Source organism: Thunnus albacares, chromosome 7 (assembly GCF_914725855.1).
Source record: "Thunnus albacares chromosome 7, fThuAlb1.1, whole genome shotgun sequence".
Lineage (NCBI taxonomy): Eukaryota > Metazoa > Chordata > Actinopteri > Scombriformes > Scombridae > Thunnus > Thunnus albacares.
Window position 1 is genome coordinate 28,740,694 of NC_058112.1, and position 27,425 is coordinate 28,768,118.

At 38.5% G+C, this 27,425-nt stretch overlaps 2 protein-coding genes across 2 annotated transcripts; one reads left to right on the forward strand and one right to left on the reverse strand.

Moving 5' to 3' along the window:
• Nucleotides 1-1,833: 1,833 nt before the first annotated feature.
• Nucleotides 1,834-12,847, reverse strand: rassf9 (Ras association domain family member 9). Its single transcript, XM_044357755.1, has 2 exons — nt 12,627-12,847; nt 1,834-4,845 (listed from the first exon to the last, which is right to left on the reverse strand). The coding sequence occupies exons 1-2, from the start codon at nt 12,671-12,673 to the stop codon at nt 3,585-3,587; spliced, it is 1,308 nt and encodes a 435-aa protein (XP_044213690.1). The 5' UTR covers nt 12,674-12,847; the 3' UTR covers nt 1,834-3,584.
• A 2,337-nt stretch (nt 12,848-15,184) lies between these two features.
• nts (neurotensin) lies at nt 15,185-21,232 on the forward strand. The gene is made up of 4 exons (XM_044357512.1): nt 15,185-15,448; nt 16,536-16,597; nt 19,650-19,850; nt 20,839-21,232. The coding sequence occupies exons 1-4, from the start codon at nt 15,388-15,390 to the stop codon at nt 20,980-20,982; spliced, it is 468 nt and encodes a 155-aa protein (XP_044213447.1). The 5' UTR covers nt 15,185-15,387; the 3' UTR covers nt 20,983-21,232.
• Nucleotides 21,233-27,425: the final 6,193 nt, after the last annotated feature.

The following is a 27,425-nucleotide window of genomic DNA, read 5'->3' on the forward strand; positions in this document are numbered from 1 at the left end:
AAAACCACAGCCAGAATCATTATTTACTGCCTATGGATAACAACAGGTGCCTCAACATGTTCATCAATAAAATAAATGAGGTGAACTGAATTCGTCTCTGAGTTGTAAGGACTCGCTGTGCTTCTTTCTCCCCAACCAGTGAAGAATAACAATCTGATGGAAACAAGACTATTAAGTTTGAGAGCTTGGCCTTTGTATTCTTTTTGTGTTTGGACAACAATCAGTCTCACATGCAGCAAGTCTTGGAAACTTTAGGTCCTCCTCAAGATGAATACACTGGTCGCAGAGAAGAAGAATGTTATTCAGCTCTTAGACAAAGCCTGTGTTAAAAGCCTTCGTTTAGTTGGATAAATTAATGGTTTAAAAGGTTGACTGTATGCTGTTTGTTGTATAACTGCAGCAGCCGAGGTTATACCGACCAATGCCCAAAGAGTTTTCTTAAATATTTGCTTTTTGATTATCAGCTTTTAAATACTGGTGAAATACTGCTGTTCTTCTTGCTGCACCAGATGCTCCCTGATGGCTTTTAATTTTGAATAAAAACTAATCAAATTAAACTTCAGATCCAAGCGACAGAACCGTCAGTGTCCAACTGGCATCAGTCTCAATTATTCAACATTCCTTTGCTTTAAGTTTTTCACCAAAAGGTCTGATTTGCATTAGAATATAAATCCCATCAACTGCCCTTTTGTTCCAGCTTGGTGCCCGCCTGTTGGCGAGACAGAACAAGCTAGAAGTACCGTAATAAACCTCCGTTCCATCAACAAGTGTGAGGCACCGGTGCAAGATTATTCACATTGTAAGATCTGTGGCCTTTCATGCTCTGTGGAGTTACTTAGTGGCTTGGAGCAGAGAAGGAGGAGGAGGAAGAGTGGGGGGAGAGGGGGGGTTAAGCAATTAGTGTGTGAAATAGATATCCTCTGCTTTTCTACCAGCAAGCCCCACTCTGCCTCGAGTACAAAGTGGTAGTCTGTCAGCAGTACCTTGACAAGAGAGCACTGTTGTTGTGCTTGCCTGGCGACCATCTTGTCTGATTACATGCTGCAGTGCACTGGAAGGGGGCTCTCTGGTAGCTTTGTCATTTCTCTCTTGTGACTCAGAGCTTTGAGGAATCTATAAGATTCAATTCTGTGTATTTAGCACCTCGAGTTGTTTTTTTACTTCTGGTGTACAACATTGACACTCCTACAACATCAGTACTGTTGTTCTTTTACATTATTACTTTCTGTGACACTCTTTATATTTCTCATTCTGCATCATCTTATTGTATTTTCAATCTTTTAGCTACATTTATCTTATGATCTGAAAATTATTATATTATGTGCAGTTGCACCTGGACTCCTACACAGGCCTCTATGGTGCTTATGCTCATTTGTTATCGTCAGTCTTGTTGTCTGTATTTTTGTTATGACTTTGTCTGGAAGGCCATTTGTGTCACTTCAAAAATAATAATAATAAAAAAAGTCCTATTAAGTTTTTTAAATTGTTTTTGAGTTTCAAATTCTTAGTCACAATTATGAGAAACACTTTCATAAATATATTCTGAAAATATGTATAGGCTACTATCTCATTAGTTGTATTTTAAAGAAAAAAACTAGTCAAAATAAAAACTGGCTGTGAACTCGTGACTTCCATATTTCTTTTGCACCATAGCAAAATAAAATTATAATACACCTGTAAACTTGTAGAGATGAATGACAAAAGTTCAACTTAAGCAACCTGAAAAAAAGACTAAAAGCATCAATTCTTGTGACATTTTCAGTATTAGTGTTTATTATGAAAGTTAAAATGTACATTGACCTTTATTATAACATGTGTTTTTAAGCATGGTGACCTCACATATAGTCCAAATACTTGTGCTCTCTTCATCCTGAATGTGATGTGTTTGATTACATACAGTATGTGGCATATGTTTATTGCCTCAGAGGGGAAATTGTTATAATAAAAAAAAATCTGATCTGTAAATTATAATTACATGATAAATAAATAAGTTTTTCTCTCAATTGTTTTTCATCAAATTGTACATGTATCATTGGAAAAGTCATTTACAGTCGTTGCAGAAGCATATTTACAGTGTAGTTGAGAGAACTTTTTTTTTAACAAATCTTAAATTCTACATCCAAAACAGTTAGCTGTTTGTTTTAATATAAAACATTGTTAATTGACTTAAGTGTGTACAAATAAGTGCAGCTTCATAAATAGCTTGAGAAACTTTAAAAACAGCAAGAAGCATACATTCACCATTATCTAAAATAATGGGCATGTGACAGAAATCAACCAAAAAGCGCTTTTTTAAGTTACTAAGGTACACCTTTGTTTGTGCTCAGGAAGTAGCCTTTGCTTCTTTATTGGTGGCTTAAATTTACACTTAAGAGGGAAAACCCAGCCGCCATGAACAGTGATGGACCAACACGTTCTCATCCCAACTCGTAACATACCGACATGCTTGGTCAGGACCCTTTGGTGTCACTTTTTAACACACTGGATGCTCTTTAGCTTCATTTGTCAATGTGTAGCATCACGGCAGATTGTGTATCTTTCGTGCCTGCACCAACCGTTACAAATCACTGTGGAAAAAATAAAGCGGTGTGACAACGCTGTGGTTAAGGTCTGGTTAGGTTTAAGGAAAGATCATGGTTTGGATTAACATGATCACTTGAAATATGGTGTGGGTTAAAGTTACATCCTTAAAGTTGGGCCACCGTCATTGTCATGGCAACAGTAAACACCAGGTTTTAAAAACACTGTCCCAACACGTGGTGATGGAAACATGAAACTCACGGTTGGAAACAGGAAGCAAACAGTGGTCTCCTGCAGCAAGGTCCACTTTTTGCCACCTAACTATCAGTATCATGGTGTCTATTTCAGACGTTGTGGGAGTTCTACAGAAGTTTACTGGACTACCCTCAATGTTGAGAAACGACGCTAAAGGGCACCTTGTACGAAGGTATCAGACACCAAGGGGCGTGACAAAATGACTGTATTTGATGCCCTGGGAATAAGAATGGGCTGGTTGGACTGTAGGTGGCGCATATATACAGTAGCTCCAGTTTGTGCCTCACATGTGTTATTACATTTTAATCTTGAACATTTGTATTTCTGATAAATGACCATCTTCTTTTCGCTCTTTTCATCTAGATAAAAAACATCTTGTTAACTGCGCAATAATGATTTTAAACCTGTTTGGCAAGTTGCAATTCTATTTCCTAATAAAAAAGCAATAACATTTTAGCAGGAAGTGATGTATCTCCTTGCTCCTTTTTTTATGACACAAGAAAAATATACTTAACAAGAAACACATGATGTATGAAAAAATAAATACACCCTGGCATTAAATTAATTTTGGTTCACATCTTACAAATCGAGGAAGTAGATATTTTACTTCCAGCTACCATCTTTTGTTTTTGAAAACATTTGGGAAATGACTTCAAAAGTTACCTTTAAATGACCTTTTGTTAATCTGGGATTTCAGAAAAACTGATGTTTAGCTCTGGGACTCAAATGTAATGATAATACATGATTGGCAAGGCACAAACTGGGGCTAGTGCCTACAGGACATTAAATTGCAGGATCAACTGGGCTGTTCAAACGTCTGTGTCCAGTGGGGGAGGGAAGTCGAGACAGGGTGACAGCGAATCCTGACTGTGTGTGGAGCTAATCCCAGTGTCTGAGTCTGTGTCTGTAATGTCTAGAGGGGACAGGCTGTGTTTGAGTTTCACTGTCTGTGAGACGCTGCACTGAGTCTCACTTTGTAGAGGGACAGGACTGGACTTCTCCTCTGTGCCGTCCCCGATTTGCAGTGAACTAAGATGAGCAGCCAGCTGCCAGCATTCTTGGTCCTTGGAGACCAAGGTAGCGTCATAGTACTTCAGCTGCTTGTCTATTTCTGCAGCTTGGTTGTGAAGGGACACACCGGTGATAAGGCTGTGTTGCAGTTCAGTCTGCATCCTCTCGAGTTCCGCAGTGTAGAACAACTCATCTGTCTCGGAGGGGATCCAGGAAGCAGCCACAGCTCCTTCCTGTTCACTGTCCTCTTGGCTCAGTGGGAAGTTGGCCCTCCTCAGCTCAGTATCAATATCCTGAGATAGCTGGAGGATGAGCTCATGGTGCCTCTGAACCTGCAGCTCCAGCTGTTCAACTCCATCGCTGGTGTACAGGTACTCCTGCAGCTGCTCCGCATTGTCCACATCCAAACTCAGTCCACAGGCCTGAGCCAGTAAACTCTCAGACTCTGCTTCTCTCTGCATTTGCACCTCAAACTGCTCGATTTCCAAATCCAGCTCCCTCATTCGCTGAATCTGTTCTCGAATCGTGTGGTCCTGATTCAGAATCATCTGCACCATCCGGTCGATCTCCTCGGTGCCAGGGGAGCACTTGCTCTCCTTGTGAATTTTCTCCAGCTTTCGGAAAGCTTTCTTCACCATGCGCTTTTGCCTCTCCACTGGCAGAGACTGGGGATACTGATTGCGACCGTGTTCCCATCGCTTTGGCTTGGTGCCCTTGGACTTTCCACCCTTCTTAGCAGGCTGAGGCACAAAATCACTGGTTTTCACTAGAATGAACTGGATGAAGGGTCTCTGGTCACCCCAAGCGTACCAGAGCCTCAAGATTCTGGTGAGAGGAGGCAAAGCTCTTTCAAAACCCTTCCACCGCTCGACCAGACAGAAGTCTTTGGGTTCTCCGTGCAGGAGCCGCTTGCTCTCTGGGATTGACTTGTGATCCTCCAATAATGCCTGAATCATATCTACACATGTTGTGTGCTTCGTTACTCCGCAGACAACCTTCTCCTCGTTGCAGACAGTAACCTGAATCTCTTTTCCTGGTATGGTCTCAGCATCTTTGGTCCTGAGAAAGAGACAAAAACAAAGCTATTGGTTGTTTGGAATGAAATGTTTGGAAGTATTAATCCTTTAACATACAGTTTCTGACTTTTGTTTCCCTTTAAGTAGTTTTATTGTTGAGAAAAATCATCTTACTCTGCACTGTCTGACAGTATCATATACTGAATATTCCATATCAGCTTATGCTGTTTGATGTTTACAGAGTGAAATATTTAAATATATTTTAAGCATGTTAGCATTAAATATTTTATTTGAATGCTTTCACCGTTCCATCAAATGAAAATTCTAGATGTCTTGTACATCATTTTATTCACATTACATTTATTTACATTTGTTTGGTATCTTTGGAAACTTTTGGATCTCCATTAGAAACTTAAACTCAAAATAATGTTCTGTGGATTTCAACAATGTTTGGCTGCAGAGCAAAAGTTTGTAATGACAGGCCTCATTGGCAGGTCGCCGGCCAGACTTGAGCCAGGGATGTTGAGATTACTCTGGGCCATAAGAAAACAGGAAATCTTTGAAAATTGGTAACCATAAAGTATAATATCTGGTCAATGTTTAGTTTAGTAAACCATGTTTATAAAAAGTTATGTTCAAATGCTCAACAAGCTTCGTTACAGCAGCAATTGTCACTCTCCCAGTCATGCTTTTTAAGTCCATTTACTATTCTATGTAGTATATTTTTCTTAAACAGATCCTACTTTGACGGTTTTCCATTAGGTCAATGAGCAGAAAACTACATTCTCTCATTTGTGCTCCCTGGCTTGATCCTATTAGACTGTTACTCATCGTCTTACTCATCAGAGATGATCACTTAATGGTTCGGTTCTGAGCTATTTAACCCCGAGGCCCTCATTACCTTTTCGTCTGGACCGTAAAACTTGTTCAAAAATTGACCTCTGATGGGTCGATGATATCCATTTTTTACATGCTTAATGGACCACCGGTAATATCCATGACCTAATATCCAGTCATTAAATGATAGGCACCGGCAATGCAGACATCCACAACATGAATAAGTGATCAAATAAGGAGATAACATTTCCAGACATTTCAATTTGATTTCAACATAAAGAATGATGTATCATTTTATTGTATATATGAAAGATAACATGTTAGGAATATGCTGCAATTCATGTGATTAATTAGGTTAACTCTGATGTACTGTAGCTAACTGCCAAGTTTCTGTCTCAGTGAGTTACTCATAGTTAAAGCAAAAGCCTGCTCTGAAAGCAAAAATGACATATAATACCCCTGTAATTATAGACAGTCCAATCTTAAAGAAACCAGAGAACAATTATTCATATAATATATATTAGGAGACAAAAACTGGAGCTCCTCCTCTAACACTGAACTGCAGACTGACTGCGGGTTGAAGGAATGCTGGTCTATGGTTTTACAAGCAAACAGGTAATACTTCATCAAACATTAACAGTAATAAATCAGAATAATGTGTTTGTAATCCTGTTTAATGTCAAATACATCTACAGTATGTTCACAAAACTGATTTCAGATAGCAAACTCTGATTACATTACTGAGGAAGTTTAGTTGTAGCTCAGCAAGAGACTATTTCACATTATCTGACATAAGCTGAAAGAAAACAAAAGGCCAAAACTGTGTTTAACTGATACGTTTTTGAAAGGATTTTGCCTTTAAGCATTTTTGAGTTTGTATTTCAGTTCAAAATAAAGATAGAGCTGCATTCAAGGATTAGTGCACAAAAGCCTTATCTACTGTATATTCACAAGGAAAAAAAATGAAACAAACTTTGAGATTCAAATCAAATACTATAGGTGTTCACCCTGACTATAAACTGTTGTTTCTTGCCTTGGTATGCAGTAATGGATTCAGACCTGAACCTTGCATCTTGTAGTTGCTGTGTCTTTATCTGAGGAGATAACCTTGGCTGACTGCAGCCCACATTAACCACTGATTGTCACGAGGGAGGTGGACAAAAATACACATCCTCTGAAGATGATACAGATACTACCCGCCTGCACGCCAACACAAGTAAGTGAGATATACTTAGTATTATTCAAAGGGGAGAACTTAAATGCTGCATTATCTCACAGTTTGCTGATTTTACAAAACGATACCACTGTGTTTTGGTTCCCACATGGCATGAAAACACACAACCGGAGCACTGTGTAAACTGGCGGTGAATAAGGCCTCAGGAATGCGATACGTATGCAACAATGCAAGAAGCTGGTTAATGGTTATGTAGACCCTTCGAGACAAGCGGGGCAAAGCAAATACCTGAGTTATGCACAGGCCAAACAAATCCAGCACGCCTCTGACATTCATAGACAACAACCATGACGACTTTGACCTCAGAATTTCCAAACACCACCTACTCAGGAAATCCCACAAATGCGATGTTACAGCATGGGAAAAAAACAGTGGGTGGACACAGTAAAGACAACACCTGAATCATATAACGCAATCTAATACAACTGGACTGAATCACATAACAGCTTTGTGTTGCATAGAATTTTCAGTATTTGTTGTGTCAGAAATGAAAACACAATTAAACTATGATCATTTTCAAATGTTTGTGGTATTACTGTATATTGCAGTGAATCCCAAACTGGATTAAGAACCCCTTAAGAGGTCACAAGATGATTAACAGGATAAAAAAGCAGAAAATGTAACTTTTCTCTAATATCTGCCCTTTTCATGTGGATTAAGGGATAGTTTTACCTCCTAAATAAATTAAACAAGCTGACTTTTTGGTGAAACTGTTCATAGTTCATGGATATATGTAACCAATGAGGTTTGGTCACAACTAAATAAATCTTTGTTTCAAGTTGGCACATGCCAGTAAGGGTTGGGTACTGCTGTTTATACTACAATGTAATGAATAGAAGGATGAAGGGAGAACTATAATAAACATTCAATATTTCATGAAGTAAAATATTTCCTACTAACACTGGCCTGCCTAAACATGTAGCTGTGGTTCTATCTGAACATACAGGTGAATAAACACGCTCTCTAGACAATTGGGTATTTCAGAGGGGTGACCCAAACCCTCAGCTGTGCAGGAAGAGGGTAAAGCAAGCTGGGGAAACACCTGTATTTGTCCTGAGCCACAATCACCAATGGTCAGACTACATCCTGCCACCACAGTTCAATGGACAGAGGGAGGAAGGGGAAAAAATGGATTCCATACTGGTCACCATGGTCCGTTTTCAACTCCACTGAGGCGCTGACAAATATATGACACATTAGTAATATTTAATCTCTTATGAATACAACTGGATTTTAATGGTTGGTAGTTTTATAATAGAGTGATGTGTCATCCTGACTGGCTCCAGAAAGGCTTGAGAAAGTGGCCATTTTAAAGAAGGGATCTCATGGGGATGCCAATGTCATTGAGTTGCATTATGGGAAATGTAGTACCCATGGTTTATGGGGCATGACTCAGCCTCTGCTGCTTCCATTTTGACCATTCCTTTTGTAAAATCTGTTTCTTGTGAGTCCTCCAACTTTATGGAAGTGTAATACTAAAGTGCTTGAATACTTATTTAAGAATTTTCTGGAAAACTGATATTAAGGCCTGGTTGCACCTATAGGCAACATCCATAGCTGGCTCTGATGGGCTGAGACACCTGTTAGCAAACAGAACCAAAAGCGTACTTTTCTCTATGCCTGAAAGTGTCCTTGATTCCCATAAATGCCACCAAAGCACATTGAGAGAAGAAAAAATATGGGGCCACCAACTCCAAATCACAAATTTGGATTGAAGAGAAAATATTTATCCTTTTGATTTCAATAGAGTCTGAGTGTTCTGGGTGCAGTTTAACACACGTCCACATGACTTCATCACTCAGTTTTGGTGGTTGCTGCCTGCTGTATAACAAAAACTCAAATCTGTTGTATTTTGAGTGATTGTAGGTTTGATATCAAATACCTTATGAGTACAAAACCATCACTGGAGCCTCACACTGAAGTGGGGGAATTTTTTGTTATTATTTTCTGAGGACAAACATTTGATGAGACTAATGGTATCAGTCTCTAGACGTGCCAAAACCCCCCTAAACCCTCGAGTCAACTCCCAGCCAGGACAAACATAAATACTGCACGCGCCATTGGGCTGATTGCATCGCAGCTAATACACTCATAAGGGCTGTCACTTTGGGTGCCATTTCATATTCATAGGTTGGGATTAAGCTGTAGTTCCAGACGCAATAAATGAGGGTACCCCCATAGGTCACTGGAAAAATGCCAATGGACTTAGGATGTGTGATGATATAGCTTAATAGAAATATTAAAATATCAAGTTCTTGTCATGGTTTAGGATGGATGCTGTGCAATGAATAACACAGGATGGGTTAGACTTCAACATTTCACACTTCACTGAACACAAGAAACCTGAGCAGTCCCACTTGACCTCAGCTTGAACTTAAAAGCTGAGATACCCAGAGAGACATTAGACATGTTGGAGAAAACCACATTTAAATTATAGGAATTTTCAGCACGAGTTTCTGCGTGGGACGATTACGCTGCAGTACTGTCAGGTCCACCACTGTGTCACGGCTGATAATGACAACCTTGAAGACATTAACAATTCCCTCGGTGTCATAAATTTGCAAGCTACAAGTTACCACAGAAAAAAAGCATGCTCGTGGTTTGACTAAGTCATAACAAATGACAAAGCTATAGCTCTCCTCAGTTATAGCTCAGCGTGTTTTCTCAGATTAATATTGATATGATAAGCTGATGCTGATGATACAGTATTACCAGCAGTAGGAACAAAGCTGTGATAACCTATCATCAAATATTCTGTAGCCACTGCTGTCAACAGGTTCTGATTTTTGTGCTATGGAATTAAAATTTCAAATACATTGTAATTAGTCTGTTGTGGTAATTAAATTATAGGTTTGATCTCATAACCGAAGAAAAAAGAGTGCATCAACTGAACTGATTCAACTGAATCTAGTGATCAGCACTAAACACAAAGTGGACTGGTGGGAACCAGTTTTCATGACAATCCCTCCAATAGTTGTTTTTTTAATTTCACAAATGTCAACCTCTTGGTGTCACTATAAGAAACGTCATCACCAGACTCATTATAATTCATCCTGTGGGCACCATGAACATTTGTACCAAATTTGATGGCAATACATCAAACAGTTGTTGAGATATTTCAATCTGGACCAAAGTGACTGAGGTGCAATAGAGACACTGCTCACAATAATTCATAGACCTCATTGAAAGTTTTCATTAGAACTACTTTCTACTGAAGAAATAATTCCCTCTGGAAACTATGCATGAAGAAAGTCTAAGTGTCTGCTGTAGGACACTGCACATCAGATTCTATAAACATGACCTTTGCATTGTTTTCCATATAGAAAAAAAACAACATTGGGCCATAAAACTCAAATAAAACCTTGCATTGGCATTTCCTGAATCAATCAAAGCAGCTCTGTTTCCAGACAGACCACCATGAAGTTTTACACAATCATATTTAGGAAATGTTTCATCTTCCCCATCTGTCATAGAGTATGAAAACAAAGATCATCAAAGATCAAGTAAAAACACAGAAATCACCAAAACTGAACTTTTTCCTCATAACAAAAACAATATTTTAGTAGATGTGGACAATATACATAGTGTTTTTTATAATGGAAAAAAAGGTGCATGGAGAATCAAGTAGAGCAACTACACATTGCTGGACAGGAGACGCTTCCTGTCGCTCTTATCTGAGAGAGGATGAGGGATTGGTGAGGAAATAACATCACTTTTCTATCTGGATACGTTGATCTCTGGGATGACTCCCACTCTGATAGGCATCTGTGAGCAGACACAACACACCCCTTCCCCTCTCTTCCCTTCCTCTGTGAAACCACCCACCCCTCTTATTTTTCTCCCCCTCCCCCCAGCAGGTCTATGAATCACCACCTAAAGCTTTTCTGAGTGCAAATAAATACTCACTTTCAACACAATTATCTATCTTTTGCTGTTGCCTGCTAATTTGTCTTAACCAAACAGTTCCAGAAACTAATTGGTCCTGTGCACAATGCTGTCATTGTGGCTAAGAGGAGGATTAAGTGGAAGTGGTCACTACATTGCTTTGGTCACATATGTCACTGACTGGCAACCATTTCGGTCTGCATGTGCTGTTTCACTGTAAGACACCAGTTTGACGCACAGGTCTCCCTGATGACGCACTGTGGCTCTTTGATGGTAAATGTACTCAATGTATTCAATGTATGTTGTCAGCTATAATCATCACTACATTAAACTTTTATTTGAAAAGTCAGTGAAAGCTTTGATGTTTCAACTGACTGCAACTCCACATCAGCTTCATCTTGTTTTTCTTTGGCAAACATCCAACTCAATGCCTCAGCGCGAGTAAAAAGCATTCTCTGAAATCAAGCATTTGACATTTCTACAGATCTAAACACTTGAGGTAATTATAGGTGCCACAATGGTAATTACTACACAACATGAAAAAGAAAAAAAAAAGACATCGACTGGAGGCAGCTTCAGTCAGACAGTTTGAAGTTATCAAAGATAATTCATCAGTGTGATATGAAAATACATCCATTCTTCTGCTGGTGCCACTATCAAAGATATTTTGGAGTAATTTAGTATAAAAGCCTGTGTTATTTCTGAAGTTAATCCAAACCTTTCCTGTGGAGTTGGGTCGTAAATGAGATTCTTAATAAGTAAAGCTAATGAAAATAGTTCATTACCCATGATTAAAACCTTCCCTGATCCTGGTCTTGGCAACATGAATCCTGTCTGCACCCTGTGAGGGATTGGATCATGACCTAGATACTCTAAAAGAGAAACTCTGTTTACCAACTCTGCACAACAAAAGTCTGCAGCCAAGAATCCAAAGAGAATTTCTGCATCAATAACAGAGCATAGCTTTTGGCTTGGTTAATCTAATTTTCCCACCTTTTCAAAGCATGTGTCTGGATCCCAGCTGCAGCCAGAGGCACATCAAAAGGCCAAGCTAGCCACTTAGTGAAATTGCTGAAGCACATTATACAAGTGTTGATGACAGGATCCCCCTTCAACGTGGAGTTAGAATGTTCTTTGACTCTGGTCTCCCAGATGAAACATGCACTAAAAAACATCTTTGTAGTAATTACAGAGCAGGAGAAGGTCTGAGATCCTGTAAATTGATGTACGGTACAGTGCACTTTCACAGGTCTGAGAGAGCCACTATCCAAGGACATATTTTTTTCTCAAATATAGCTATATGGATGAAAAATGTGCTAAAAGTTATGTCACCTCCCCCATGAACCCATTCACTACTCTACTTCTAATATTGACAGTTATACATTTTCACACACAACCTCTCTTAGTTTTGCTGAGGCTGGTCGATGTTGGTTTAAAACATCAATGTAAGTGTGTTAGATGGTTATTAACAATCCTCAGAAAAAAGAACAACAACAAAAAAAGCCCTATAGCCTAATATTGCTGTGGGAAGTTTATATTATGGTTCTGTGGTTGTTAATTGTAGTTAATGATGCTGCTGTCTCACTCTAAGGTATATTTTTTATGTCCAGCGGTGTTACTATGTTGCTATAGTTATATATTTACTTTGATTACATTTAGACAGCTCAATAAGGATGTTTAAACAAAACTGCATTGACAATTTAGCCTATTTTACTCCTCGCACAATTCAATCATGGATGCAACCTGCGTTGTGCGCAATTTGTCTCCCTCCTCCACAGTACAACACAGTGCTTTCCAATTTCTCGGAAACTCACATACAACACACAGACACAACTGCTTTTCCGTCAAGTAATCTCTCATCAAATTACCTGTTTTTCAGTCGAGCTTTCAGGAAGTTCTTTCCAAACGGAGCCATGACACAGGAGCGCAAAAAAAAAAAACCAAACCGCAATCCGAAATGCGTTACAGTCCCTGCATGGCTGGACGTCGGACAGTTTGTGTTTTGTGTTTCAGAAAAGTTGAGAGTTGTCCCGACTGAAACTCTGTCCGCCCCATCCGAAAAGCGGAGGGAGGTGTTTGCTAGACTATACTCTGATTTAATGGTGAAACTCTGCCCCCTTGCACCTGCAGGAACAACCTGTGAAACTACATCACAGAATGCGCCACATGCTCTTCAAAGTGTACCAACAAGTTTATATTATAATATTATGTGCAAAAAAAAATTCATGAATATTTTGCACATTTTAAAATGATGTAATTTGAAGATCAGAAGTATGAGAAAATAAATGTGACAGTTACAACAAAAAAGAGAGATGAATAACATAAAAAGACCCTATTAAAATAAGTACCACATGCTCCTAAATATTACACAGTGTATTGGTCATTACATGTAGTAAACACTGTACACTTGTTTCATTAGGCTGCTCTACAAAAAGTGCATCTAAAAGTACAACAAAGAGGCAAAAATGGCTCAAATATATGATTGCAGTCTCAATGAATCGCAGTATAGAACATGCAGAGGAAAAATGATCCTCTTGGGGTTTTATAACTGGCTCTCTGCTTTGCTGCTGGATTCAAATGACAAAGATGAAATTCAGACATGAAAGGAATGTAGCCTGCTTTAACTCCAGTCTGACTGTTTTTCATGCTTTAAATAGCTTTTGCAAAACACAAGTTTTGAAGCCTCCAACTGAGATATTTACTGTATATTAAAAGAACATAATTTTCTGTGGGGACCAATTAACGTTTGTAAGTATGGACAAGTATCTCACTAAGGCTGCTGGGCGAGGTACTGACATGATAACTCATTTATTGCTTTGAATAAAAGTACATTTCATGTGATAGTGAACCACACACATGCACTGGTGTCTATAAAAAAATAACCCGCCACTTTTTAGAAATATTATTACACTTTGTAGCATCCACAGTTTGGATGCCAGGTTCATTTTCATTTTGTTTTGTGTTTAGAAATGAAAAACAATTAGAGATGTTTATGATTAAACTAATTAAAATGTGAACTTCAATGTCCTATCAGTTAATTATAAATATGTCCCTACAAAGCTACAAGGCAGTAATTTTATAAACAGCTGAGAAAATGGCTAAATTGTGTGCTGGTAATAAAGCTGTCAATATGTAATTTCATAACATTTATGGGATTCATTCTGTTAATACTGACGCCAAACAGCACTTGAACCTTGAAACAGAGAGTACATAATGAACTTTAAAGTCTCTAATGTGATATTACTGTTTTTAGGCTTAACTAAAAATATACATCAGCTTGTGCTGCAGGTTAGAAATATCAGTAAAAGTAAAGTAAAAATCATATTTATCAAAATGTAATATAATATATCTTAATAATATCACATAAATGAAGAGGATCTAAAATTGAGCCCTGTGGGACTCCATAGTAGATTACGTCACAGATGATGATGATGATGATTACAATTAAATATTTGTGTAACAAAATACAAAAGCTTAATTCAACTTTTATATTATAAAATGTTTTAGAGTTTGAGTTAGAATTGAAATAATGTTATTTGCTTGTTTTCCTTTTGTTGACTTGCGCTTTGTTAAACCTGGTTTAATTGATTTGAAGTCCGATTTCTGTCCACTGGACAAATAAAGTCCAATATTCACTCTGCTTTCAGCACTGGTTTGATCTTTACCAACTCCTGAGGAATATATCTATCTTTTAAACAATGTTCACAAGCTCTCTAACTTTAACTGGTTGCTTTACGTGATGGGCAGGTAGTGCACAGCAGGTTTAGTCACTAGTCTGAGTTTGTCACTATTTGGAGAAGCAGAGCTCTCATTTTTGACAATTATATCTCCTGTCAGATCAACAGGTGATTGTCTAGAGGAAGAAACCATACTGACAGTAATATCAGTAAGTAGACAGTTAATATCTGGAAATTGTATTATTATTTATTATTTTATGTAGGATGTTATCAATAATAAATAGGAGGCTCAAAGTCAAGCAAATTGAAAGCACATTCTTGTCTAAACTTAATCCATTAGTACTGTATAACTTCATTGTTCCTTTCAGGTTCTTTTCTTAAAGATTATCCAAAAGCATAATTTACACACGTAGACCTGCTCTGTGCACAAACATCAGACTGTGTGCATCTATGGGGTGAAATAACCAAATCTCCCAAACCTTGACGCAAAAACCTTTCGCCTTGTGATGCCAAAGTGACGTCTGATAAAACGATGACACAGTGACAGGAGGGAAGAGACCATAAGAAGAGAGGGATGGATATCTAAATGGATGGAGGGGGCTGTGATAGTGGGTGATAAAGTGGGGGTGGAGATGAAGAGAGGAAAAAATGGGTGAGGGGGGGCAGGGGGGGCTGATCCTCTGACATCACATTGGTGCTTATATACTGAGGGAATGGAGCCCACTGCACTTCACATCCAACCACAAAACTGCAAGGGAGGGGAAGCATTGTTTGGAGCTGGAAGAGAAGAGGAGGAAGAAGAAGAAGCGGAAGCATCAGCATCACTACATATTCCCTCTCAAGCCTCTTTTAGCTGTCTGTGTCTGACCCTTAACCTTATGGACTAGATTCCTCCTCAGGTGTATTCTTCAGTGTTGGATCTTCTTTTTTTTGCGTGTGTTCTCTCATCAAGATGCAGGCACAGTTTGCATGTATGCTACTCCTCTGTTTCACATGTGGTGGACTTTGTACAGGTAAGCAGTGGGTTTTGTACATGTATGCATCATTTTATAGAACAATAGTAGTTACATAATTGGGAGAAGATGCTCATTATGAGCTTATGCATGCAGGAAAACAAGTCTATTTGGCTATTTGCCTCTCATGTAACTGCTGCACCTGTTGCATTCAGCAACAAGTGGTTTACTGCAACAAGTATTTAACAATATACAATGATGTACTAATGATGGAAATAATTAGATGGTACATTGCTGTCCTAAAACTGAAATAAGCACTTTAAAGCTTCTTTTTAAAATCACAATTATCTGTTCTGAGTTTGGGGTGAAAGATTAAATAATTGCTACAGGGTCTAAAGGTTGTATTTCAACTTCTCTAGTCCAAAATATTAATATAAAATTTTGTACAACTCCGAAGTTCATTTCTTCAAGTAAAACACATTTCCTCATTCGGTTTATTTTTCCTACTTTCAAAACAAATGGTAACTCATTGATTCAGGATTCTTTTAGGTTCCTATAAACTACTATAAACTGTTTCCCTCAGTGATCCAATGTAACGATGCTTTGTTTTAATATTTTATGACCCATTTGAGCCCATATTTAAAGGAAAAGGTACATCTTAAATATAATTTATTTATTTTTATGCATATATGTTGAATTAATCCCAAATTTAGTACAGTTATTTATGATTTCACTTAATCCAGGCTACAAAGAGTCTCAACCTATGAATATTTAACTGGCCTACAAGTAATAATTTGATCCAACATGTAAGATGGAAAAATTGGGATCTATCTAATTTGAATCCTCTCGTGCAGAGAAATAATTTGCAACCTTAACAAAAATCAATAACATATTGGATGGGTTGAGTTTCACTCAGTCTAGCCTGTTTCCACATATACTTAAGATATAAATGCTGCTGACCCCTCTTAACTTCAGCTCACAAAGAAGATGAAAGAGTCTGGAATGCCAGCTGATACATTAGACAAATCGATAAAGAGCATTCAGTACTTCTAATTGACATTTCTTCTGCAGCAATCGCTCAGGATTGATTTAACTCCTGATTTGATTTGGTTTAAGGTTATATTTCTGTCTCTCCTCTAACCGCCAGACGTCGATCAGGAGCAGCGAGCGCTAGAAGAGGAGCTACTCAGCAGTCTCTTCACTTCTAAGGTACAGTGCTCCCCCTTTTCGCACCTGTGACATGAGAGACTTGGTGCCCACAGAGCTGCAACCCACTCGGTCATTTAGTGACCCTACAACCACCCTCACACACACACACACACACACACACACACACACAGGCTGCCCAGGTGTTCTTTCATGAAATCTGGGTCCATACTTCAGTCATAGCCTCACCTTTTGGTTGTGTTCATGCTGAGTGGAAGATAAATAATTTATTATAAGACTCTTTTTTGTCACTTCCACTTTGAGTTAACAAATAGTTCCATTTGTATTCCCACTATATGTTTGGACTGAGTCTGAACTGAAATCTTTTTTTTATTCGGTTCAAATGCGCAGAAAGGAATGAATATAATCAATACACTCTAGTTTCCACAGACGTGAGCATGTCCTCTGAGATGAACTGAGAATCAGAGCTGAGGCTGAAGGAAGTTATTCAGTTGTAACTTTCGGATTTTTATCACATTTATCTGGGTCTGCGTACCCAAGGCCAAGCAAAGCTGAAGGATGAATTCGGTGAAAGTGGAACTGGAGGCGCGAAGAGACGGATGGTCGAGCCTAATAGGATTCAGATGGACCTGACAGCATCATAATGACACATCTTTTACCTCTCTCTCTCTCTCTCTCTCTCTCTCTGTATGATAAATAACCCTGGCGCTCGTACGAAGACGTGACAGTGACAAATCAGCCATGTGATTCATTGCTGCTGATGCTCGGAGGTTGCTCAGGGGTGATGATTGTAATAATAACTTGCCAGATGACTGATAGAGTGTTTGAGAAGCTGGAAAGTGCAGTGCGGCTCTCTATCTTAACCATACACACGACTACATTGATTGATCTGCTCGTCCACTCTCTTTTTTCTCTGGCTCTTATGATACTACTGAACATGATTACAATATTCCACAGCCAGGGTTCATCTGTTTGTCTGACCATTTTGGCATTGACCCTTGCACTCCACTACATGTATCATGAGTTTCTTGCGATGCTGGAGCTATGTTGCTTGTAGGAAGGAGGCAAAGCTAAATTCCTACAATGTTACACAAAATGTTAAAGAAACAGAGCAGAACATAAATATGACTCGGTTTCAACTTGGTTGTGTCAGCTGAAACGTTGGCGGCGCAGTTACAGAGCTAGCCACTGACAGAAAATTCAATCGTCACAGAGATGAGGCCGATTTGTTAATAACATGGGTCCACTGGGGATTGTTTGGATATTGGACTCCTGCATAAATTCGTCATCCCGGTCCTTAAAGTCATTGATTAACTAGCATTAAGGGAGAAGATCCTGATGAAGCCCCGTAAAAAACCAATCCTCCAGGTGACCTTTTCAGCACAATTAAAACCACACCAGGCCCCAATCACTTACTTAATTTAAATGAAAACCACTGAAATCTTCAATGTGTTAATGATTCTAAATATCAGTAGTGACGTATGTTTGGCCCCTTGTGTGCTGTTCTTCGTCTCCGTAGCTTTTATTACATGTCTACCCCCTCTTGGCAAACAAAAGTTACCTGCATCTGACATGGTTCCTGTATTTACAACATCAGAGGCGACTGTATTCCTCTGCTGCTCATAAGTGAGTCTTGGAGGACTTGTGGCCATTTACAGTAACTTAGAGGCAACAATTTTCTCTCACCCTCTGAATCTCTCCATCATCCTCTGTGACACCCAGAGGTCTTTCAGGCAATGTGTGCATGATCACCGGCCGGCAGGCACAGAAGCCCTCCACCATCTTAAAGCACTCAAACTATATTATAACATAACAGACTGCAGCCAGATGAGGAGGTTAGATGCGACTGAAATATCACTTTGGACGTCGAGAGCCTTAGAATTTTTAAGAAATATTGCACATATAGTATATCTTACCTGCTGTATTAACACGTCTCATCAATCAAATAACTCAAATTCAGCATCTTCAGTGGCTCTTAAAAGGAAATTGCCACAATTCTTGTGGTTTGTTGAAAACCTGAGAAATGGCATTTACATCACGGGGCACTGCAGTGAAAAAAAGACAGTTTGTTAAGGCAGGGTGAGTTATTGCACTTGTATATATAATTTCAGTTACGAAAGGACACATTTAAAACTTTAATGGACAAAACACAAACATCTAAAACATGAAGTGGTGTGTTGTGTATATTCAGCATCCAAAAAGAGTGAGATTTAGAAATGGGAGTCCAGAAAACAAAAACAAAAACCAAAAGACATCAAAATTTGAGGACACATTTTCAGTTAAAACCTATCTCCACAATCTGTACTAATTACAAAATAATAACAATTTATATACAATGCAATACAAAAATACCATTGACTGCAAAATCACTGTACAGTAGTTTTAGCACATGTCTATCACAGTCAGAGTCACAACCACAACTGAACATGATAATAAGATACACAAGTAAACCGATTATAGCAGGGCTGCTGAGTTAGATTGCATTCAATTGCACAGGTTTTTCTTCGTCTGGATCTCGTCACAGCGGCACATTTATGACCAAACAAAAAAATGAATATGCAATAGTAAAGTAAATTTGAAATGGAAATAAAATGTTACTGAAATTCTTCATGCTCTTGGCATCAGGTTGTTAAACAGCTGTATGTGTTTATCCTCTGTGGTATTTTTTCCTTCTGGGCTCAGCTCAATTTTCACTTCACCTCAGTTCACAATGTTAATCGAAACTTCAATTAAATCACAATGAGGATCTAATTTATTGCCAAGTTTTAAATTTGGAAACCAATCACCTCCTGACTTCAGTTTGAAACCTAATCCTCAAACTAACTGATCCCTTCCTCCCTGTCGTGTCTGGATGGTAATTCTAGATTTGCAAAAGAGCTCACAAGAGTGATCATTTTAACCCAAACCGTGATGTTTCCCTAACCCTAACGGAGTCTTTTTTGTGCCTAAACCTAACTAGACTTTAACCAACATAATTATTTTTTATTATGACAATGAAGGAACAATGTCTACAAATCTCGTGAGAGTTTTGCAAAAATCTAGGGTCACCATCTAGACATGACCCCTCCCTCCCTCTACTGCTCCGTCTTTGCAGATGAAACAGAATAAGCAGAGTGCCCCCTACTGGCGCGTGTCACTGGCCAACCTGTGCAGGATGGTGAGCAGCCTGCAGCAGGAGGCGTGGAGCGGCGAGGAGGAGGAGGGCGGTGAGCTGAGGGAGGGGAGCATCCAGCTGCTGGAGGAGCTGTACAGCCTGCAACACATCTGCCGAGCACTGCAGAGCCGGGAGGAGAGGGTGAGATACGCGCACGCGCACACACACACACACACACACACACACACACACACACACTCATTCAGAGACAAAAACTTGTGAAGGAAGTGGCTGTAAAGTCTTCGTTTACAATTCAGTAATGCTTAGATTTTTCCTTGCTGCCATCATATAAATGACTTGAGGATCTCAATGGAAAAAAGTGTGTCAATTTGTAAATCTTATATTATCCATGACAATGTTCAGGTTGCATTATTGTGTATTGTGTATGATTGACATTAGTTAGATCTATATTGACCATCACATAAGAAGTTAAATGTATTCAAGCATCATAGGTCAGAGTCCTCAGTGGATAACAGTTCCTGTAAGCTGGTTGAATTGTTGACCTTAAATTGTTCACCTAACATACAAAACTTTTGAAAATTGGAGGCTATTGTGGCAATTGTGGTGTAATTCATAGATGCTAAAGTGCATTTTTGCAAAAATGCAAAACAAAAAGCAAAAATAAGACAGTAACAGTAAATTTTAACTGGCATAAAGTCCTGAAAACACATATGCTCACATAAACACACACACACACACACAGTACAGAATCAAAATCCCATTCACTTTTAAGAAACACACACACACACACACACACACACACACACACACACACAACACAGCCGCCCATCCATTCTCTCTCTCAGTAAACACACCTCATTAAATCTGTCTCTCTCTCTCTCTCACCCCTCCTCCTCGCCTCTGTCTTCCCTCCCCTCCATCATTTTCTTTTCACTCTCAGCTCCTTACACAACAGCTTTTTTTATTATCTTAACACAGTGACTGCAGATTAGCACCTGTTTTGCTATGCATGAAAGCACAGAGCAGAGGCACTCGTTTAATCACAGCTACACCGGCGTAGCCCCCCCATTACCTTGCCACTCAGCAACAAAACATGTGTTTGCCTGCCATTTCCTCCTCATTGTGTGACACTGACCCGCTGCCGTGTCTCTCTCTCTGCTCCTAACAGCTACTCCACAACTCTCTAGAATATTTAGAGGAGAGCAGTGACGCTCCGCTGAAACGAAAATCACCTTACATCCTGAAGAGGCAAGTGGCGCACACCACCAAGTCCCGGAGGCCGTACATCTTAAAACGAAGTACAATTTACTGACAACCGTCTCTGAGACCGAGGTGACGTTTTAGGGGACCGGACCGTATACTTTCAGTGAAGACGTGATTGTGTTTTTTTCTCTCTCTCTCTTCTCGTAGCTGCAATGTTTTTTCTTTCCCCGTTGTTGTTTTTAATCCAGTCAGACCCTTCGATTGTAGGCTATGTCCAACCACGAGGCCCGCCTGTAATCTGCTCCTTTCAAGTGTGAGTCCTGAAAATAAAATCCTGAGCATCAAGAAAAATGTGTATTTCTGAGAAAGTATATTTATTTACTCTATTTCTTCACTGCACACTAAGTCTATTTTGTTTCAGGATATGATTAAAAGATTCATGATACAAAACCAGTGTGATTTGGTGATCTTTACTGTCTTAATCTCTTCTGTGACCTGTTTTAAAAATCACCTCTTTACACTTTCTTATCCACTTAAAGACAACAAACCACTCTCATATCTACAGAGGTCTGAGGAGCCTTTTTATTCCAATAATATTTTTTTCTTACAGTTTTTCTTGATTGCTAAGACACATTTATTGAAATTAAGCTCCATTTCCCAAAACTCTAAACACAAATGCATAACTGCACACTCATCTTCACAAACTTCAAACTTCCAAACTCTCCACTCAAAACCATGTAATCTTACATTTAGACCAAACTTTGCCTTCAGACATCAAAAGCCATCAAATACACATACACTAAAAAATATACAAAATACACACTGGTGAGATCAATTCAAAACACTACTGTAAAAACCTGTTACTGCAATGAATAATGGCGCTAATGGTTTTCCCACCAGAACAACCTCTTAACACATATATACATTTTCAAAATTTCTACTTCCTCAATGTATTGTAGTAAAATAAACTGAAATTGAGTGAAAAAGTAAATGTACTGTAAAAAATATGCAACAATATAAACCAATGCAAAAAAATCAGTTTGTACATAAAGAAAGAAATCACATTTATTCTGCCTTTAGGTCTATGTGGATCCATTGTCCCAGAACAGGTGAACTGATCCACAGACCTGTTATCTATCTATCATGTGGTTCTGATTGGTGTGTGAACAAAACTTTGGTTGATTGTGTTACATGCTGATGAAATGAATTTCTACTGCAAGGGTTGGTTTTCCTTTAAATGTAACCCAGTGAAAAGCTCTTAAAAGATAACACTGAGTATAGCTGTTCTATATTTTCCTGCAGTCAACAAATCCCACAAAAAGACCAAAATCTGCCATTAATTGATTTATGAAGAAGTTTTCCTTATAGTCAGTTGTCCAGAAACGCACAAATAAACCATCACAGAGTCACACACGCTCACTTTAATACCAAATGTGTATTAATCTGCAGCTGAAAATAGCCCCCAACAAATGCACTATTTCCTCCTGTCTGAGTAATGTTTGCCAAAGACTATAAGACTCTGTGTTCTGACATATTTAGCTAAAAATATATATATTCAGACAGCATTGAGGGACAAACACATTATTGGTTTTGGTCTTTTAATGGGATTTGTTGACAACATGAAAAAAAAAAAAGAGCCAGACTTATTCTCTGAAGATCAATTCTCAATTGAGAGGAACAAATTTATCTTAAAGGACCAGTGTGTTAGATTTAGTGGCATCTAGCAGTGAGGTTGCAGGTTGCAATAACTGAATACCCCTCCCCTCACCCTCACAACCAAGCATGTCAAGAGAACCTACGGTGGCTGTGAAACTCATGAAAAACACAAAAGTCCCTCTCTAGACCAAGTATTTGGTTTGTCCATTCTGGGCTTCTGTAGAAACATGACAGTGCAACATGGCGGGCTCCGTGGAAGAGGACATGCTCCCTATGTAGATATAAAGGGCTCATTCTAAAGTAACGAAAACACAACAATTCTTATTTTCATGGGACTATACACTAATTAAAACATACTTATGAATATTATATTCTGGTAAGTCCACTCTGCTAGATGCTACTAAATTTTACACACTGGTCCTTTACTTTACTTTAAGTGTTCAGAATCAGTCATTAGTGAGAACATCAAGCATAAGACTCATAAGAAAATTAAAATATTATTTTCAAATCATTTTTATAATGTGGTATCATAAGAGACATTTGGTAGTCTTATTCCACATTTCCCATTAATGCCATTGCTTCCTTCCCTCTTATCTTTTTACGAAAGAGACGCTGGAAAAAATGTTTTGTGCCGTATATTGTAGCAATCTCATAATGCCATGAAGCAAAGAAACAAAATTTCCTGAGAAATCAGTAAAATAAATATCCAGCCAGTAGATAGCAGTCTGTCAGCATGGTCCATTTATTGTAAGTACAGTCGTGTGTGGAAACTGATGCAATAATAATTTCATGATTCATCTTAAATATAAACAGTACACAGTGGGTCAGTGTGCGTTCTCATTAGTATGTGCTGTGCTGAACATTTTTCAAAAGGGCACCGAGGCTCTTCGACTTCAGCAGATAAAACAGACTTTGACTGAGGGGAATGAGAGTCTTGGCCTTAATAAATGGCAGTTTCATCTGCAAATCAAAGTGCCTTGGTGTCCGTCTTTGAAACTCGGCTCTTAACCCTGACAGCCAAAGAGCCTCAATGAAGTGCAGCACACAGAGAAACATGCTTTGAACAGCTTATTTGGTCTCTCCATAGAAAGTTAGCTGCAGGAAAAACATGGAGTCTCTTTTCCAACAGCATTCTGCTTTATATTCAGTTTTACTCCACATGTTCACAGTTGCATCTGACCACTGTTCTGTAGTCAGGTGGGGTAGAATGGTTTACTTTATTTTTAAGGAAAGGTCCCACAGCAGACACTTGACAGTGTTTAATTAAAACAATACATCCTTTTGATTATGTCTGTGTGTGTTCATCTCTCCCTGCAGCCTACTTATCTAACAAGCCTATTGCTGCCACAGGATTAGCTGCAAATAACTTCATTTGTTCTACCTACAGTATGAAGCTACAGTCAACTACTAGTCAAGATGTGTTAAGTGATACATCAGCAGGCACGAAAACTGGATTTTACTCATGCTGAGATCAGCCTACAGCCATCTGAACTAAGTCCAGCCACAATGTGCTTACAAGCAATTACTCTCTGAAGTTACATCTCTCAATAACAGCTTATGCAAATATATTAGTCAGCAAACAAACACCAGATTACTATACTAGAGAGTACTGTCACTTAAAATAATTTCCAAATTAGTCGTTGTTTAATGCATTACCTTTTTCTTACTTTTTAAGATTAGGAGGCAAGCTGGTGAAACACCTTAAAATAAAAGGATAGGTTTGGGTTTTTTTCAGGTCTGCCTTAATACAATACTGATGTGCCAATATGTACATGGAAACAGGTCTTGGTCATTGTAACAGTTCCTACTCTCTATACTGACCTTGAAGCTATTTCCCTTGAACAGGACTACACTGTATAGGCTATGACAGTCTGAGTTAGCTAAATTGAGTTAGTATTTTTCAAAGTTACAGTCTGTTTAGTACAAAACTCCATCCTTTTGTTTCTGCAGGATGAAGTTCCTCGCTGAGCTGAGGCAGAGAGAAACATGCTGGTAGTTGTAATTTTGTTACCCAGCTTTTACTACTCAAGCCATGCACAGAGAAAACTTTGAAGCATTTTTTTTTTCATTGCTAATATGTCAGACGGAGTGTTTTTGCAGTTTGTGTTTTTAGACATTTTGGTAACAACCTGCTCCAGCTCTGTGTTTTGTGTGTGTGTGAAAGAGTGTGTGTCTCACAGCTGATGTCCAGCTGTTCTTTGTGTCCTACAGACCTTGACTTGGTCCTGCCTCTGTGCCTAATAGGACATTGAATATGAGTCATGTTTGTGTTTAACTGGTGTGTTGTGAATGAAACAAATGGTCAGCAAATGTGTTTCAGAGATTTCCTGAAAGGACTGAGTTTGTCTTCACAGTGAGACCTTAAACTCAAATCACACTGATATGACAAAACCATCTACAGATAGATAAGATAATAATATGATAAAGATATGTTTGAAGTCCAATTTTAAAAGAAGACACTGTTGTAGCAGACCTTAGTTCATGTGGTAGAGAAGTCCAGAGAGTAGGACCATAATGCCTGAAGGCACCACAAGCTGATTTAGAATTTATTGTAGGTATGGTGAGGAGACCTTTGCTTGATGATCTAAGGAATCTGTTTGGTGTATACTCAATGAGCATGTCAACAACATCGGAAGGAGCTAAGCCATTCATAGATTTAAAGACAATAAGAAATATTTTAAAATCAATTCCTTGTTTTACTGAAAGCCAGTGAAGAGAATATAAAATAGGAGTGATGTGTTCAAACCTTTTGGTTTTAGTTAATACTCTGGCTGCAGCATTCTGAATGAACTGGAGTTTATTTAATACCTGCTTTGTCAGTCCAGCAAAAAGTGCATTACAGTAATCTAGTCTATTAGAAATAAATACATGAACCAGCTTTTTAGAGTCTGACTGTGACAGGAAGAATATTACTTTAGATATATTTTTGAGATGATAAAAGGCAGACTTGGAGATATTAGATATGTGCTTCTAGAAGTTAAGATCAGCCTCCAAAACTACACCCAAGTTTTTGGCGTGCTCGCAAGCTTTTACTGACAGGGGAGTTAAAAAATAGTGAATCTGGTGCCTCAAAGCCTTGGGACATAGAACAAGAATGTCTGTTTTATCCTCAATTAGCAGTATTTTTTTAGCCATGCAATATTTGATGTCTGCAATGCATTGGATGAAGTCATTCACCGAGCTAAGGTTGTTGTCAGAAACAGTTAAATATAACTGTGTGTCATCAGCATAGGAGTGATATGAAATATTGTATTGCTGAATGATGGATCCAAGCATCATTCAGCATATACAAATTAAACAGCAGGGGACCAAGAACTGACCCTTTAGGGACTCCACATGGAATACTGACTTCAACTGATCCAAAATTACTGATAGAAACAGAAAGAGATCTTCCGGTAAGATAGAAAGGAAGCCAACTAAGAACTGTGCCTCTGAAGGCCTAAACGGTGTTCTAGGTGCTAAAGAAGAATTATATGGTTAACTGTGTTGAAGGCTGCACTAAGGTCAAGAAGTACAAGAATAGAGACTTTACGGTTGTCTGAGCTAATTTTGTGGTTAAACCAGAACCAAAACCAATTGTTAGATGACAGATACATATGTAATTGTTGGTATACAACCTTTTCAAGAATTTTTCCCAAGATTGGACGTTTCTCAACAAGTTCTCAAAAACACATGGATCAAGATTACTGTTTTTCAACAATGCTGTTATAATAGCATGTTTGAGACCTGTGGGGAAGATTCTAGAAAGTAGGAGGGCATTAATAATCTCAAGGACGTCATCCAACAAACAGCTGAGAACATTTTTGAACAGCATAGTAGGCAATGGATCAAGAGCACATGTCGCAGAATTGAACTGCTGCACCAATTCTTGCCGTTCACTGTGTTGAAGAAGAACAAAGTTGGACAGAGTGTGGGCAACATGGCATTGAGTTAAGACTGTGGAAGAAGAGAGGTCACATCCACCAGCAGAGGAAGCCACAATATTATTTCTAATATTGGAAATTTTGTATTTAAAGGCAAATTCATTACATTTCTCTGAAGAATGGAGCTCAGTAGGTATTTGTCTTGGAGGATTAACCAATTTATCAATTGTACAAAACAGAAACTTAGAATTATTCAAATCTTTAGTAATAATTTGAGAAAAGTAGTGCTGTCTAAAGTTTTTCATTTCTTTGTTATTTATCCTTAGCAGGTCCTCATAAGTATTATAATCAACCTGCAATTTAGTCTTACGCTACCTACACTCAGATTTGCAGGAGGTTCTTTTTAGTGCCCTCACTCTTTCCACATTCCTCTAAAGTCCTTTTGTTTTACGAGAAATAAACTTAGTTTTTATGGGTGCAATGTCATCCATAGCAAAATTTTACAAATTGATCTGTGGTGTTATCAATATAAACGTTAAAATCACCAGAAATAAGAATTGAGTCATACTCCACAGTAATTTTAGATAAACGTTCATCAAACTCAGATGTAAAGCCTTTTTTATTCTTTGAAGGGCGGTAAACTGTGAGCACCAGACTGGGATATACAGACCAGAGCTAAGGTAGATAGGTACTAAAAGGTAGAGTAAGAACCAACTAAGACGCTTTTTACATTAAAAATAAAAATAAACAATAAATGCTACAGAATTGAAATATACAAATGTGGAAATGTGGCTGTGTAAAAAAGCAAATGTCCAGGTGCATAGTGTGTGTCTGTCTGTGCTGGAGGGTCCCCGGACTAACCATCAAAGCTGTTATGTACTTCCCTCAACAAATACTAAGTGGCCTTTGAGCTAGACACTGGTAACTCCTAAATTCTCCCAGGCGTTTCAGATGGATGGTTGAACTTGAATGTATCAAATTCTTCATATAGAGCAAGGGCAAACTTTTGACAAATAAAGGTTAAAAAGTACCA